Source organism: Cavia porcellus, unplaced genomic scaffold (assembly GCF_034190915.1).
Source record: "Cavia porcellus strain 051 isolate PalLab524CR breed Dunkin Hartley unplaced genomic scaffold, mCavPor4.1 scaffold_5, whole genome shotgun sequence".
Taxonomy (NCBI): Eukaryota; Metazoa; Chordata; class Mammalia; order Rodentia; family Caviidae; genus Cavia; species Cavia porcellus.
This window is the reverse complement of record NW_026947488.1, coordinates 1,120,515-1,136,310: the sequence shown is the minus strand read 5'-3', so window position 1 is coordinate 1,136,310 and position 15,796 is coordinate 1,120,515. Positions and strand designations below refer to the sequence as shown.

General features: G+C 44.7%; 1 protein-coding gene and 1 pseudogene across 3 annotated transcripts in view; one reads left to right on the top strand and one right to left on the bottom strand.

Annotated features, from left to right (window-relative positions):
* Gmeb2 (glucocorticoid modulatory element binding protein 2) overlaps positions 1–15,796 on the bottom strand; it is a 34,505-nt gene that overhangs the window by 10,940 nt on the left and 7,769 nt on the right. For 2 of the 3 annotated variants that reach the window (XM_023561954.2, XM_003462796.5), the window contains exons 2-4: positions 12,021–12,209; positions 5,997–6,094; positions 5,198–5,325 (exon numbers count right to left, since the gene is read on the bottom strand). In XM_023561954.2, coding sequence (XP_023417722.1) covers positions 5,198–5,325; positions 5,997–6,094; positions 12,021–12,151 — 357 coding nt within the window. In that variant the 5' untranslated portion in view covers positions 12,152–12,209. The remainder of the gene's footprint in view (positions 1–5,197; positions 5,326–5,996; positions 6,095–12,020; positions 12,210–15,796) is intronic. The other variant, XM_063248007.1, reaches the window with a different exon arrangement.
* On the top strand, positions 636–1,513 carry LOC106025981 (large ribosomal subunit protein uL10-like; annotated as a pseudogene).

Genomic DNA, 15,796 nt, shown 5'->3' with positions numbered 1-15,796 from the left:
AAAAAAAAAAAAAAAGTGTTCTGAGGCTTGAGATTCACCTCATGCTAGAGCTCAGAAAACTGGGGAAGATCAAATATCCCACTGAATCTTGCTAAGCAAGTAGTTTTTCAGACCAAAGTGTTAGGGCTGTGTCTAGATGTTCCCCTAAAGCCTCATGTGATCATAGGTAGGGCTTCTTAGAGGGGCATGGATCTAGGGTGTGTGATGCTAGAATCAAAGGTTTATAATTACTAAATTAATCTACCGATTGGTTTGGCACTGTTATGGGTATGGAAAATGGGAAGGCCCTGCATGTGAGTGCTAACTGCCCTATGGGCATATAGCATGGATTAGAGTACAAGGGGCACAAAGGGAGCTGCTGCAGCAGCTTGCTGCCTTGCTGCCTGCCATAAACTGTTGTTTCTCCTCTACCAGACCACCCTGACTTGGAGCTAGCCAACTGAAACCTCTAACAAACTGCAAGCCAAAATAAATCTTTCCTCCTTTAACTTTGGGTGTTGGGTATTTTGTCTCAGCAATGAGAAAAAGTAACTAAGAAACAAAGAATGAAAATAAAACTGTGCTCTTCCCAGGTATTCTCTTAAGAGTGACATCATCTTTAAGCCCCCTGTGGTGATCCCTGATGCACTGTGGGGATGTCCAGAGAAGACAGGGTGACCTGGAAATCCAACTGTTTCCTTAAGATCATCCACTGCAGGAACAGACAATGTGGGCTCCAAGTAGATCCGGCAGATGCACGTGTCCCTCCAAGGGAAGGCTATGGTGCTAATGCCTTCCAAGGACATCTGGAAAATAACCCAGCTCTGGAGAAACTGTTGCCTCATATCTGAGGGAATGTGGGCTTTGTGTTTACCAAGGAAGACCTCACTGAGATCAGGAGTATGCTGCTGGCTAATAAAGTGCCAACTGCTGCCTGTGCTGATGCTTTATACCATGTGAAGTCACTGCATCAGGCCAGAATACTGGTCAGGGGCTTCCTTTTTCCAGGCTCTGGGCATCACCACTAAAATCTCCAGGGCCACATTGAAATCCTCACTGATGTACAGCTGATCTAGACTGGAGAGAAAGTGGCAGCCAGCAAGGCCACCCTTCTGAACATGTTGGACATCTCCCCATTCTCCTTTGGGCTGACCATTCTGCAAGTGTTTGACAATGGGAGCATTTACAACCCAGAAATGCTTGACATTACAAAGGAAACAGCATTCTTGCTTTCTGGAGGGTGCCTGCAATGTGGCCAGTGTGTCTGCAGATCAATTACCCAACTGTTGTGTCAGTGCCCCATTCTATCATCAATGGCTACAAGTGGGTCCTGGCTTTGTCTATACAGACAGATTACACCTTTGCTCTTACTGAAAATGTCAAGGCCTTCTCAGGTGATTCATGTGCATTTGTGGCTGCTGTCCCTGTCACTGCAGCCATCACTGCTGTTTCTGCTGCTGCAGCTGCGCCAGCCAAGGTTGAAACCAAGGGAGAGTCAGAGGAGTCAGGTAAGGATATAGGATTTGGTCTCTGAGTGATCACCAAAAAGCAAACTACTCAGCCTGCCTAATTGGCAAAGCAAGGAATAAAGGCATAATTCTCTTCAAAGAAAGAAAAAGAGACAGAGACAGAGATAGAGATAGAGATAAGAGATAGAGATAGGAGAGAAGAGGGAAGAGAGAAGAGAGAAAGAAAGGAGAGGGGAGGGGAAGGGAAAGAGAAAGAGAAAGAGAGAGAAAGGGGAAGGGAAAGGGGAAGGGGAAGGGGAAGAAAAAGAAAAAGAACAGAACAAAAACAAACTGCATTTTTTGGGCAGGGGGTGTAGCTCTGTGGCAGAGAGCTTACCTGGCAACTAAAAAGTGCCTGGGTTCCATCCCCAGCACTACAAAAACAAAACACTTCCTTAGAAAACAAGCAGGCTGGGTAGGACAAGTCACTGTGTCCTGGGAATGCCTCCTCCCAAAGCACACTGTCGCCTGAGCAGTAGGCCTCAGGAGGCAGACAGGGTAATGGCTGGCTCCTAATTCCAAGTCTTGCATACTCTCTTCACCAGATGCCACAGACAAAAACGCACCCACTCACACAGTCACGCCTCTAGCCATAGGCTGTTGCCTTCCTCCTCAGATGCACACACCAGAGCCTGCCTGGCCAGTGGCTTGAGTCTGGTGCTTTGGCTCTGCCAGCCTCACCTGTCTCACACCATCCCTTTCCTCTCTTGCCTTCACAGGGGTGAAGACTCCCTTGGGGTACCAGGTTCTTCTTTGGTTCCTTCTGGTAGCCTGGGCACTAGGCACTGAGCACAGCACCGTTGGCTGTCTGAGCCCATGGGCCTCCTGGGCACCACTGTGTGGTTAGTGTTTTGTGTTCAAGCTCTTCTCAGGACATCATCATCAATACTGCCAGTCGACTGTGTGGGATCTGCCCTCATGTCCCTCACCCTTTATGCTTTCCTGTACTCCATGCTTTGATCTGGGGTCTCTTTCCGTCTGCCTGAAACACACTAAGAGTGTCCTTTATTGATGATTTGCAAATGGCAACTCAGTTTTGTCTGAAAATGTCTATTTCATCCTAATTTTAAGAGCTAATTTTATTGCATCTAATCATTCTCTGTTGGTTCTGAGCGGAATCCAGCCCCACCACTGCTGGCTTCATTGCACTGCTTCTAAGATGCTTCCTCCTGAGCAATCTTCCTCCGAGCTCTGGCCATTATTAATATCTTCTCCTCTGTTCTGGTGTTTCCTTATGGTGTAATCTGCAGCACACTTCTTTCCTGGTTCTAACTTTTTATTCTGATGTAACTGCAAGGACAGTCCGAGAATCTCCCATGTCTTTGCCCTTGGCCCTCCTGTGCATGTACCCTCTGTCTGAATGTGTGAATATGTGCCACCCTCTTCTGAATTGCGGAGACCACTGGCCCCAGTGGACCTGAATGTATTTCCTAAGAACTAGGTACTCTAACACAAATACAGAACACTTTTCAAAATCAGAAACTTTTCACTAGTGCATTATCATCTAATCTGCAGACCACATTCAGAGTCAGTCCTAAAGATGGCCTTTATCACTGTTTTTCCTGATGTAGATCTCAACCCAAGATGGATGTGTGTGGTTGCCATATCTTATTGGGCTTCTTTGCCATGTAACAGCCTCTCAGCCTGTCTTGGTCTTTCTTAACCCTGGCATTTTTGAAGCACACCGTTCAGGGATTTGTAGACTATCTTTCAATTTATGTCTGCTTTCTCAGAAGCAGTCAGGCTGTGAACATTTGGCAGAAGAATCATAGAATTCCTGCTCATCCATTCTAGCAGGAGGTATGGATGGTGGTCTGATACTCATGATGTAAAAATTCATCTAATTTTGGAGGCACCTGGCAGGGTTCCCCATTGCAGCTACCGGCATCTGAATTAACATGTGATCAGAAGGGTAATTTCAGACTGCAACTCACTGCACTTCTTTGAGCACCCCCTGAGGACTTGTGGCATATCACTGCTTCACATTTGTAAGTTGATATTCTGACACAAGCACTTCACTTCTTCCTATGTACACACTTAATGGTAAATAATATCAAACAAACTATAATAAATACAGGCTCAGATTCTCATGTGACGTGAGTTATAATCGATGACTGCTTTTACTGTATTGTGTATGTGCATGTGTGTGGTGCTAAGAACCAAACCTGGGGCCCTGCACGTGCTAGAAGAGTGTGCCACCAAAGAGTTACACCTTCATTATGTTTTTGATATCAATATCCCAGAAGAAGCGGGAGTCTTTACTCAGCTTGGATTCTGTCAGGTCCCCCAACTGTGGACTACTCTCCTCCCTATAAAACCTTTACCTCCCTCTTTGTAAGTATATATGTCAACAAACAAACAAACATTCCTGCTTGTTTGCCTTCTACCTTCCTGTTCTGTGGGTTATATTTTAGATGATTTCTTTGGTTTTACCTTCCAGTTCCCTGTCTCTTCTGCTATGTCTAATCTGTTCCAAAACCTAACCACTAAGTGTTTAATTCTAATTCTACTCTTCATTTCTCATTGTACTTTTGTCAAATTTACTTTCTTCTTTACATGGTTAAGTTCTCTTTTGTTTCTTGATATAAATGAAACATATATTTTGTATCCTGTGTCTAAAAGTTCTAATGACTGTAGATCAGCAGCAAAGAATGTGCTCTAAGTTCTACCCCCAGCACTGGAAAAAAAATGAAATGCCTACAGTCCAGATGGCTGTCCTGCTGCCACTGCTTCCACACAGTCATCCAAGTGCCCTGGTTCCTTGGGCGGAGTGTTTTTGTTTGCCTTGTCACAAGCTGCTCCCTTTTGTGGAACTTGGTGGAAATTATTGGAAATCTGAGATACAGAGGATTTTTCATCTGCTTCTTAGTTTCTAGAGGGAACTGGCAGATAGGAACCACTTATAACTAAACTTTGCACTCCAGGTGCGACCACGGAGGTCACATGCGAATGCTCCACAGGATGATCCCCTGCTGTCATTGCTCACACTCAGGGTGGCAGAACCCTTGCTCTGGGTTTGGTGTTCGGAAGGTTGGTCATCAATGGCCTCCTCTGGCAGACTTAGCTTTAGAGGAAACAAACCATTCTCCCAGAACACATCCTCAGGGAAGCCCTGGCTTAGGCTTCTTAGCCCCGAGCTGTAAAGCTGACGTAAGTCATGTCAGGGGAGGCTGTCAGGCAAAAGCTGAACTCAAGTGTTTTCCCTGCCTCTGTCACTCCACCCTTACTGAGGCCCTCAGCCTGTCAGCTTCTGACTTTAAGAGGTACCTGGAAGATACTTTATGAAAACACTTTAAAAGGCATTTTCAGCTGTTTTCAACTTGAGGTGAATATGGGTAGCTAATCTACCACATTGCCAAGAAGGAAGGTATCATTCCCATTCATCTTCCCCCTTTTCCCTAGTCAGTCTCTCAAAAGCATATTCTTTCTGCCAGTCAAAGCCACTCCCAACCTAGAGGCTGCAGCCTCCACCATACAGGCAGTACCTCTCACCGCTGCCTCCCTCCCGCAGCCTCCCTCTGGCAGCAGGCGTCCCTTCTGCTGGAGGCTGCTCTTTGCTGTACCACAATGGGCTGCTGTACTTCCTGTCCTCCTGTCCAGCACATGGGCCACTGTACCACCTCTGTCCTCCCAGGCCTGTGCAGCATGTCTCCTTGTCTCCACAGCCCAATCAACACTCCCTTGGAGCAGGTGTACCGTATGACCCTCACCTGAACACACTTCACATTGATGCCAGGGCACACAAACTTCCTCCAAATCAAGTTGGCTCTGCTGTCTCCACAGGTGATGGGGTACACAATTTCAGCTTCTAAGTTCTCCTCCTCTTCAGCCATCTTCACTTCTCACAGGCACATTGACAAGAAAGAGAACAAAGAGAAATCAGTTATAACCTCCCCAACACACTTCTTCCAAATGCCTTGTATTCTAGCAGCTGCCAACCTGGAAACCAAAATTGAAACCCAGGAAGGCCCAAAGCACAAGAGCCATGATGGATATGGGATTCAGTCTGGTCAGAGTTTTAAATCCACAGAATAGATTTAACTACAGTATTGTTAATATAATCCCATTAAATTTATTCAACTGGAGAGTCACAAAGGACAGAAAATCAAGCCGAGTTAGAAACACTACATGGGAGGTTTTAGGGATTTAAGGCCCTTTAATTTGGCAACACAAAGTCCCAGAGATGTTAAAAGAACACTGGTAGTCATGGCAAATGGGTACAGAGATGGCAACAAGACAATGGAATCCCAAACAGGAGAGGGCTGCAAGATTTAGGTGGTCATTTGCTCTTGCCCCAGTCACCGGCAAGGAGTGCTATCATGAAGGACTTGACATGTCTCCTTGAGAAAACCCTGCAGTGCAGCCTGGATAAGAGCCTTCTTAGCTGTGGTTGTTAACCATCCCAATCACAGGACCATGGTGCCCCTGCACGATGAGTGGGCAGAAGGCAGGCTTCCAGCCTAATGCAGCTCTCCACTTAGCATCATCCAGCCTAATGTGGCTTCCTACCTAACACCGCTTCCTTGAGCTGGGAGGAGGCTGTGAAGGCTGCAGCAGCTGCGGCTGCTGCATTTTCTGTCTCCATGTTATCTTCAGTCAGGTCACTCCTGGTAAATGATGAAAGAAAAAGAGAGAACATTAGCATCTCTGATTGCAAAATCTGAAGCCCACAGCATACATCAAGCAATACAAACACATCTCATTGCTGACATACCCCTTACATTTTTCTAACCTTTTTGAGAAACAGCAGTGTCTATACAGTCAGGGAATGGTGCAGATTGGTTCCATGTGCTTCTCTTTATGAGAACATGAGCCTCGAATTTTCTATCTTGTTCACGACTGTCTCTAGCACCAGTGAGCAAAGCCAGCATGATGGATTTATTTATTGAAGCAACTAATGTTTAAGTGGGAATTCTAAACCCCCACTTCTTTCTTTAATAATGTTTTTAATTTCTATTACAATGACTTCACATAATTACACAAATTATCAGCCTCCTGAGTAGCTGAGTTTACAGATGTGTGCAATGAGTGCCTGGCTTAAAACTTTGGGAAGAAGAAAAGTTTCCATTGGACCTTCATTTTACCACAATTAATTATGGTAAAATTAAAGGTTACAGTAGCTGGGTGTGGTTGCACACACCAGTAATCCCAGTACTCAGGTTGATGCAAAAGTTTAGATTTAAGACTAGCCTAGACAATATAGCAGGACATAGTAACAAAAAAGGAGTAAGTATGATATTATGGCTTGTATCTACATGTCCCCCCAAAGTCTCATGTGCTCATAGTAGAGCTTTTTGGAAGTGACTGGATCATGGGTGTGCACTAATAGATTAGTTCAGATCTGGTATAGGTGATGGACGTACTGAAGAGGGAAGATCCACCCTAGTATGGGCAGCACCAACCAATAGGCTTGTGGCCTGGATGGAAGAAAACACAAAAGGAGGAAGGCTCGCTGCCTCCTGACTGCACACAGGAACTCTTTTCCTTTGGCCATGCTGCCCTGCCTTGGGGCCAGGTGACTACGGACTGAAACCTCTACAAACCGTGAGCTAAAATAAACCTTACCTCCTTTAAATAGTGGGTGTTAGGTATTTTTTCCAGAAACAAGAAAGTAACTAAGACATTTGAGTTTAAAATAAAACTTTCAGCATAAGGGAAAAACACCTCAGGCAGGTGCTGTGCCACAGAGCTATATCCCTGGCTCCAGAGCTATACCTCTGTCCTCTTGAGGGTCTTTAGATAGGTCCTCTGAGAATATCTCTGGCTGGTGATCAACATGTACAACTCCCCTTGGCCTGGAGAAGCCAGACTGGTTATCACCCATTACTCCCTCATCGAAGTTTGGGGTACTTTAGAGAGTGGGATGTTATAGGCAACTAAGTTAAATAAAAATATTATAGGTAGTCAGACATGGCTGGGCACTTGAAGGAGCCAGTACAGAAGGGATCCATTGCAACTATATGGGAGGCTCCACTGAGTGTCAGGTATCAGCACAAAAGATGAAATAAATGCACCCGCATCCTTCCCCAGGATAAACATCTGGGACTGACACTCTAACAGGAATCCATCACCTTGAGGAAGCCAGGAAGAGCACTGACCCAGCTCCCTACAGGAAGAGTTGCTGGTCTTTCACGCCTTCTTGCTGCCTGACTTGCTTCCCCATTTGATCCCCATTTAATCAGTTTTACCTGAGCAGTTATGTTTGCAATCTTATCTATTAACCATAGTTTTGTCCCACCTCCTGCCCACCTTGCAATTTCCCATTTTTCCCCACCTTTGACCCACCTCACCTCATGGGTTTGCTCTATAAAAATCCCTACAAAGGCTGGGTCCTTGGCATCCTGCTCGGGACTCCTTCTGACTCTCTCTTGGACAAAAGCTTTCTTTCCCCCAATCAATATATTCTGCTCTAAAAATATATATATAAACAAACAAACAAACTGTCTGTCAGATATACTCTCACAGCAACAAAAAGCTGTCTAATACAACAAAGACAGAGAGCCTCTAGCAGGCCACCAAGAGTCATTAGGCAGACCTGTCCTAGAACCCATGAAAATAAAGGGCCGACTTTAGGTGGACACAGCCTGAGACAAGGCTAGTGTGCAGACCAAAGGCAGAGGTGCACCCATCGGGTGGGGACCATCAGGACTTCCTCCACAACTTAATGGTGAGATACTGATTACTTGGCAGTTTGGTTCATATTTCACTTAAAAATATCCTTTTTCACTGAAGGCAACTTCACAAACTCCTGGCTGTATCAAACTGCTTTTTTCTCTGTAGCAGGCAGCACTTGCTGGGGCAGGGTAGTAGGAAGACAACTCTATCAGACTTCATGAATAGGGGCTGGGGATTTAGCTCAACGGCATAAGCGCCTGCCTTGCAAGCAAGCAGTTGTGGGTTCGATCCCTGGTACTGATAAAAAAGAAAAAGACTTCATGAATAAGAAGCGCTCCTATATTTTTTCTGCAAATATCCACCTGGAAAGGACAGACACCCACAAAGTAATTAACTATACTCCCCATCTTCTCTAAAAACAACATGTAGCAAGAATCAACTTCAAGGGGCTGGGGATTTAGCTCAGCAGCATAAGCACCTGCCTTGCAAGCAGGCGGTCGTGAGTTCAATCCCTGGTACCGATAAAAAGTTAAAAAAAAAAAAAAAAGAATCAACTTCAACTACCAACCAGTAAGACATAAAAATAATTCCCTTCAAATCCTTCAAGACAAACCTGCCTTAGTTCCAACATGGACTCCTTCCCAAAGAGGCACACATAGCCTATTCTCTTCCTGTACAAAGGCCCAGCTAATGGAATAGCACTCCATCTTCCTGGCACTGTGACCCATACTGTCAACTGAAAAATGCTCCATCCTTCATGGCCCTTCCCATCAAGAGAGGGTATTCCTGATTCCATACCTCACTTGATCTTTGTCCAGTTTTTCCCTACCACATCCCTGTACTGGGAAATGAATCCAGAGCCTTCTGAGCTACGTCCACAACCCTTTTTTAAAAATCTTTTTTGGTACTAGGAATCAAATTCAGGACTTTGGACTTGTCAGGCAGGCACTGTGCCACGCTTAATCACTAAGTTGCCCAGGCTGGGCTCAAACTGTTATCCTTCTGCCTCTGTCTTCCAGAACGTTGAGATTATAATCCTGAGCTACCATCTCCAGCTTGTAAACCAGCTCTGACCAATGAGACAGATGAGGCCTTGAATGTCCTTCTTACTGCTGGAAGCTTCTACCACAAGGACAGTGCAGTCTGCTATTGTAGTAAGTGATAGCCAGGCACAGAGCCACATCATATGGAGTGGGGCCACAGATACTCAGCTGGGCCAAAGCCAATCCACCAACAGCAGAAATGATAAACACTTAGTTGCTTTAAGCCACCAAGTTTTGCAGTGGTTTGTTATGCAGCAAAAATGACTAACACAGGGATTGTGCCAGTGGAAGTGCTATGGCCTCACAAGCAGCAGAGCTGGAAAAGGGCAAGGGACAGGTTTGCTACCTCGTCATGTGTAGCAGAGGAACAATCTTATGCCTCAGCAATCTAGACAGTGGAAAACACACTGAAGATCATGTGCATCTTGTGATAATATTGCAAGTACCAACGGGCTTCTGTGAAATCAGATGATCATTCTCATAGTATTTACAGGGAGTGGAAAAATCACACTATTTCATACCTCCAGCTTTTCTGTTGACAACAACTGTCAAACTAAAAACTGGCATTAGAACAAACCAAACTAAGGCACAGCTGTAGAGGTCTTCATTCAGACCTGAGTTTTGGGGTTGTATCTAACCAAAGACCCTGCAATGAAAGACAGAGAGACCTATCTTCACAGATTCTGCCACATGGTTTTTGAACAGGCCCATTCTCCTGCTGGGAGGAGGGAGCGGTAACATAGTTTTTACTTCATAGGTCTCTGGATCAAGAGGTGCTTCACCTGCACCCAGACCTGAGATGGCCTGGAGGGCAAGACTAGGAGCTAGAGCTGGGTGAGAACTGAGGGGTCCTGGCCAGTGGTGGGGGAAAGAAGTGACACTGCTAAGCTGTGTGCAGTGGCACACACCTGTAATCCCAGCACTTGGGAGACTGAGGCAGAGGAGTGCAAGTGTGAGTCCCACCTGGGCCACTCAGAGACCCTATTTCAAAAAAAAAAAACAAACAGTACTGGGAAGGTAGCTCAGACCAAAGGCCTGAGTTCAATCCCCAATACTGAAAAATTAGAAAGAGAGACAGAAACAGAGTGACAGGGAGAGAGGGAGAGAGAGATAGAGGGAAGGGAAGGAAGGGGAGGGAGGAAAAGGGAAACTGTGCCAGAGCAGAAAGGCTACATCATCTAGACAGCTAGTGGCAGTGCTGTCTACCCTGAACCTGTGAGTGGCCACATGACACAGTTTCTGAGCCACAGTGCACATCTCTAAGCCTACAGCTGTGTGAGAAGATACCAGTTCAAGAAGAGACACCTAGAGATAATGATCCTCAAGTGGGGCTAAATTGCATCAACCTACAGCAGCAGCCCAACACTAGAAAGCTAAGAAGCTTCCTCAGCTAGGAAGACTCCAATATGGAGCTGGCCCTCCCCTCAGAGGTGACACTGAAGCTGGGAAGCATGGCAGTGACCCCAGGGTACCAGGAAGAAACCATGTGGTTTTTTCTGATCCAGTGTCATTTTGCTACACTACGCATAGGCCAACCCCAAATCTGAGCAAGGAGACTTAGACACTGCTTTCAGGTGGGGGCATAAGGAGGTTAGAGCAGAGCATGTAGATCAAAGGTCAAATCCCATAGGAGGGCCCCACTCAGAAGCCTGTTTCCATCAACAGGGTCTTGTACCAAGTCTTGAAGCACAGATCATATAATGTTTTGGTCTTGAGCCTTTCTCTAAAAAGTTCTGTCAGCTGGGTGTAGTGGCACATACTTATAATCCCAGTTATTCAGGAGGCTGAGGCAGGAGGATTTCAAGTCTAAAGTCAGCCTAGACAATTCAGAGAGACCATGTCACAGAATTTTAAAGGGATGGGATACAGTCCAGTGCTACACTGCTTGTCAAGAGTACATGAGGCCCGGGGCTGGCGATTTAGCTCAGTGGCATAAGCGCCTACCTTGCAAGCAGGCAGTCGTGAGTTCGATCCCCGGTACCGATAAAAAGGAAAAAGACAAAAAAAAAAAAAAAAAAGGAGTACATGAGGCCCTGAGTTCAATCCCCAATGCTGAAAAAAAAATATAAAGTTCTCTGTTTTAAAGTGAAGACTCACAACTGACCACTGTTCCATGACAAGCTGAGACAATGTGAAGATGCCACATAAGAAAAACAGTAAAGCCTCAAATCGTGGGGAGGAAGAGCAAGGATTCATGTAGCCCCTCTATGCAGGATCACTGCTTCGCCTCATCATACCTCTTGCCAGGAGCAGGAGCTACTGTGCTACTTCCTGACAACTCTGCCTACAGAGATGGCAAAAATCAGTCAGAAGTTTGGTCAAATTTGAGGTTTTTTAGTCAACTGACAGTTCAGCTGTCTAGTACATGACATGAAGTTGGCACATCTGTGTAATTCCAGCACTCTGGGAGGCTGTGTGAGGTGGATCATTAGTTGGAACCTAAACTAGGCAACTCAGCGAGACTCCGCCTCAAAATAAAGCATGAAAAAGGGGGAAAAAATAAAAAAATGGGGAAAATGAAATGTTAGTTTCCTAAGGAACGTCAAGAAAGTCACTGCTTCTTCAACTTCATTCCTTGACAGCAGTCTCCAGTCTTTCCCACTGTCCTATTTATCAAAAGACAAGTAACCATATTTTTGGAAATCACATGGCCTTGCTGCAGCAGAGTAGAGGCAGCACCCAAAGTTTGTAGTTGATCCTCTCGTTTAATGCAGTTTGCTCTTCAGCTTGTACTAGAGATGCTGAGTCCAGTCTGAGAATCATCATACATAAGGAAATTTTGATACTTGCACCTGAATCTGGCAGCCAGCTGTGCCATGGATAATTCAACCAGCTCCCAGTATGGCCCTTGGCAGGACCAAGGCTCAGTCCTTACCCGTGAGGGGCCAGATTTGTTGTTACCAGCACCGTCTTCACCTCCTCCACACCACTGCCATCAACTGCAGTGTCTGGAGTTGTCACGACCACCACCTCCTCCATATGGACGCTCACATCTGGGGTTGCCATGGTTCCAGAGAAGAGGGCACCAGTGGCCAGGAGTATCACTCCTCCAGGGTCCCAAGTCCTAGAAAAACCAAAGTAACATAGAGGTTACAGGATAGTCTCCAAATCTGCTCAACACAATACCTAGCAAATGGTTTCTCTCAATATCACCAAAAATCCTCCTTCAAGTTCCTGTCTACTACGAGTCAACAAGAAGCTGTACCCCGAGGCTCTGGGTCTCAGAGTAGTCTTAGGTAGCAAGATGCACCATCATTCTCACTAAATAAGCCACACTCTCTTCAACAAGGTACAACACTCCTCATTCCATGAAGGCCTGAAAGTTCTGAGATAGCAGGAAGAACAGAGCAGAAGTCTAGAATGTCAGGTATGACTTCTTTGAAGGTGAGTTTCCTAGTAGCTACTTTTCCCTCTAGATACCCTGGCAGAACTCAAAGACAGGATGAAAACCTGAGATTAAACACTGATACAGACCGAAAACACCCAAGAAATCTCTCTGGTCTAAGAAAAGAGAAACTCATACAAGACAAAAAAAAAAGTAAGGGGCCAGGGATTTAGTTCAGCAGCATAAGCGCCTGCCTGGCAAGCATGAGGTTGTGAGTTCAATTGCTGGTACCAAAAAAAAAAAAAAAAAAAAGAAAAAGAAAAGTTCACCAGTTTCCTCATTTGTAGTGGCCTCTGGATGATGATGTGGGTTGTTATGATTTAGACAGACATGTCCTCCAAAAGTCATGTATAGTGGTGAGGCTTTTGGAACAAGGTGATAGGATCGTGGAAGGGCTATAGTCACTAGTGGATTAGTCCATACATGGGTTCACAGGTTCTTGACTTTGCTGTTGTTTTTTTTTTTTTTTTTTAATTTTATTTAAGGAGAAAAGAAAAAAAAAAAAAAGACTTTGCTGTTTGGAGTGTAGCTTGGTTGGAAAAGGTGAGTCTCTGGGGGCATAACCTAGAAGGGTTTAATTTTGTTCTAGTTCATCCTCTTGCTCTCTCTGCTTCCTGGGCCCCAGGCAGTTAACAGCTTTCTTCTGCCAAGGTGTTTTGCCATGCTGAGTCAGCTTACGATGGCCTGAAGTCATGAGCCAAAATAAACCTACTGTCCTTTAAGTTGTGCATGTTGGGTATTTTGTTCCAGTGAAGGGAAAGTTACCAATACAAAAATATAGTACCAGGAGTGGGATTGTTGCTGTGATTAGATCTAACCATGTGGTTCAAAAGCCTTTGGAATTTGTTTGTAGGAGAAGTCTAGGAATGTTTGGCAATGCTGCCTGGAGTAGACTTAGAATGCTATATATAGAGTAGGCAGAGCTTGGTGGGTGACTCTAAGTGAAGTTAAAAAGACCAGAATGCTGACAGAAATGTGGACAGTTACACTCAAGCTCATGAAGTTTCAGATGAGAATTTAAAAATGTACTGGAAATTGGGACTAGAGATATTGTTTCATTCTAGCAAAAAATTTTATCTAGATTTTGTCCATGTCCTAAGACTTAATGTGAGGTTCAATTTGTAGGTTATGCACTATTTTAGCTACTTTTCTCATTGCTATGACAACATACCCAACACCCACAAGTTAAAGAAGGAAAGATTTATGCCGGGGATTTAGTTCAGCAGCATAAACACCTGCCTGGCAAGCACAAGGTCACAAGTTCAATCCCTGGTACCAAAAAAAAAGGAAAGATTTTGGCTCACAGTTTGTAGCAGTTTAAGTCCATAGTCAGATGGCTCCAAGGTAAGGAGACCTGACAGAGGCACATCACAGAAGAGAACAGTACATGGTGTGGTAGGCAGAAGGCAGCAAGCAATAAGCAACAGCAATAGTGTCAAGCCTGCCTTTTTTCCTGTCTCTTTATATTCCATCCAAATTACAAACCTATTGATTGATACCCAGGGTGGAGCTTCTATTATCTATACCCCTAATCCTAGTATCATAGCCTTCATCCACATTCGCACACCTTAATCCAGCTACCTTCAAAACTTTGGAAGGATAACTAGATACAAACCATAACATGCACTAATTGATCTGGTAGAAAAAAATTTCAAGGCAGCCCAACATTCAGGCTGTGCCATGGGTATTGCTAGCTGCTTGCAATTAAGACTTACAGTGAGAATCAGGACCAACACAGCTAAATAATTTGCAAGGTTTACAGCTCACTAGAAAGGAAGTTCCTGCAAAGTTGGGGCCATAGACAGTATGATTACTGAAAAGATTAACATTAGAAAGAAGCCAAGTACTTGCTGGGGATTTAGCTCAGTGGCATAAGCACCTGCCTTGCAAGCAGGCAGTTATGAGTTCGATCCCTGGTACCGATAAAAAAAAAAAAAAAAAGGAAGCCAAGTACTTTGCATCTGACCAATAGGAAAGACAGACTGTAGGCATCCCAGGAATTGGCCATACCCTACCCTTCACAGGCTCAAGGGTTTTAAAAGTAAACTCACTTGAAAGATTTTGCTTTGATAAGACACCCAAGGATTCCCTGTTCAAGGACCACCTAAGGATTGGTTCTTTGGAGATTCATTTCACCTTGCTTAGTTAGCCAGGCACTTAGAGGCTGCTATAGCTGTGGTTTAAAGGGATCTGGCTATTTGCTTAAACTGGTGGCAGACCTTGGAATCCTCCACTAGGGCTGATTTTTTCAGTCATACAAAATGTAAGAGTTGCTTGATTACAGAGGCTTCCACTCAGATTACATAAGAAGCCCTAGGAAACCAGGTAAAAATGTGTGACAAGATCACAGTCCCTGCCAGGTGTCCTTGAGAGGATAATAGGTGAAGCCAAAGGTGCAGTTCGAAGTTGAAGATGCCAGGAATATGTACCAGCTGCTGAAGAAAGTTGCAGAAAGTGAACAAAGCTAGTCCAAAAGAAAAGCTGTATGAGCTGCAACCAGCAATGCCATAACAGTAGGTCTATCCAAGCCTTCTGGAATTCCCATCTTACCACAACTGCCCCAAATGTTGGACACGGAGCTCCAAGAGTTAATGTTTCTCCTGCTGGATTCTGGATTTGGTTTCATTCTATTCCTTCCTCACTTCTAGAATGGGAATATTTGCTCTACACCACTGTATGTTGACCGTATTTAAGTTTTTCTTAAACATTTTTGTATTTTTTAGATACTGTTTTTGCTAAGCAATTCAGACTGGCCTCAAACTTGCAGCAATCTTCCTGCCTTAGTCTCCTGAGTGCTGGAATCACAGGCATGTATTACCATATCTGGCTCTTTTTTATTTCTATAGGGGCTGAGTTTGCCTTGAATCTCACAGGAGACTTTGGACTTTCCAGCATGTTGGAACTAGTAAGACTTAGGCAACTTTTTTTTTTTTTTTTTTTTTTTGAGACAGGGTCTCTATGCAGTTCAGGCTGGCCATGAGCTCTCTTTGTAGCCTAGGCTGGTCTCGAACTTCTAAGGATCCTCGTGCCTCAGCCTCCTGAGTGCTGGGATTACAAGCATGAGCCATCTTGCCCAGCCGACTTTGGCAACTCTTAAAGATGGACTAAATGTATTTTACGTAATGAGATGGACCTAAGCCTTTTGGAAGCCAGGGGCAGAATGCTATGGGTTTAGATCTGAAATGTTCCCTAAAAATCTTGTGTGTAGGGGGGACTCTTACAAGGTGATTAGATCATAGAGACACTATATTCATCAGTGAATTAGT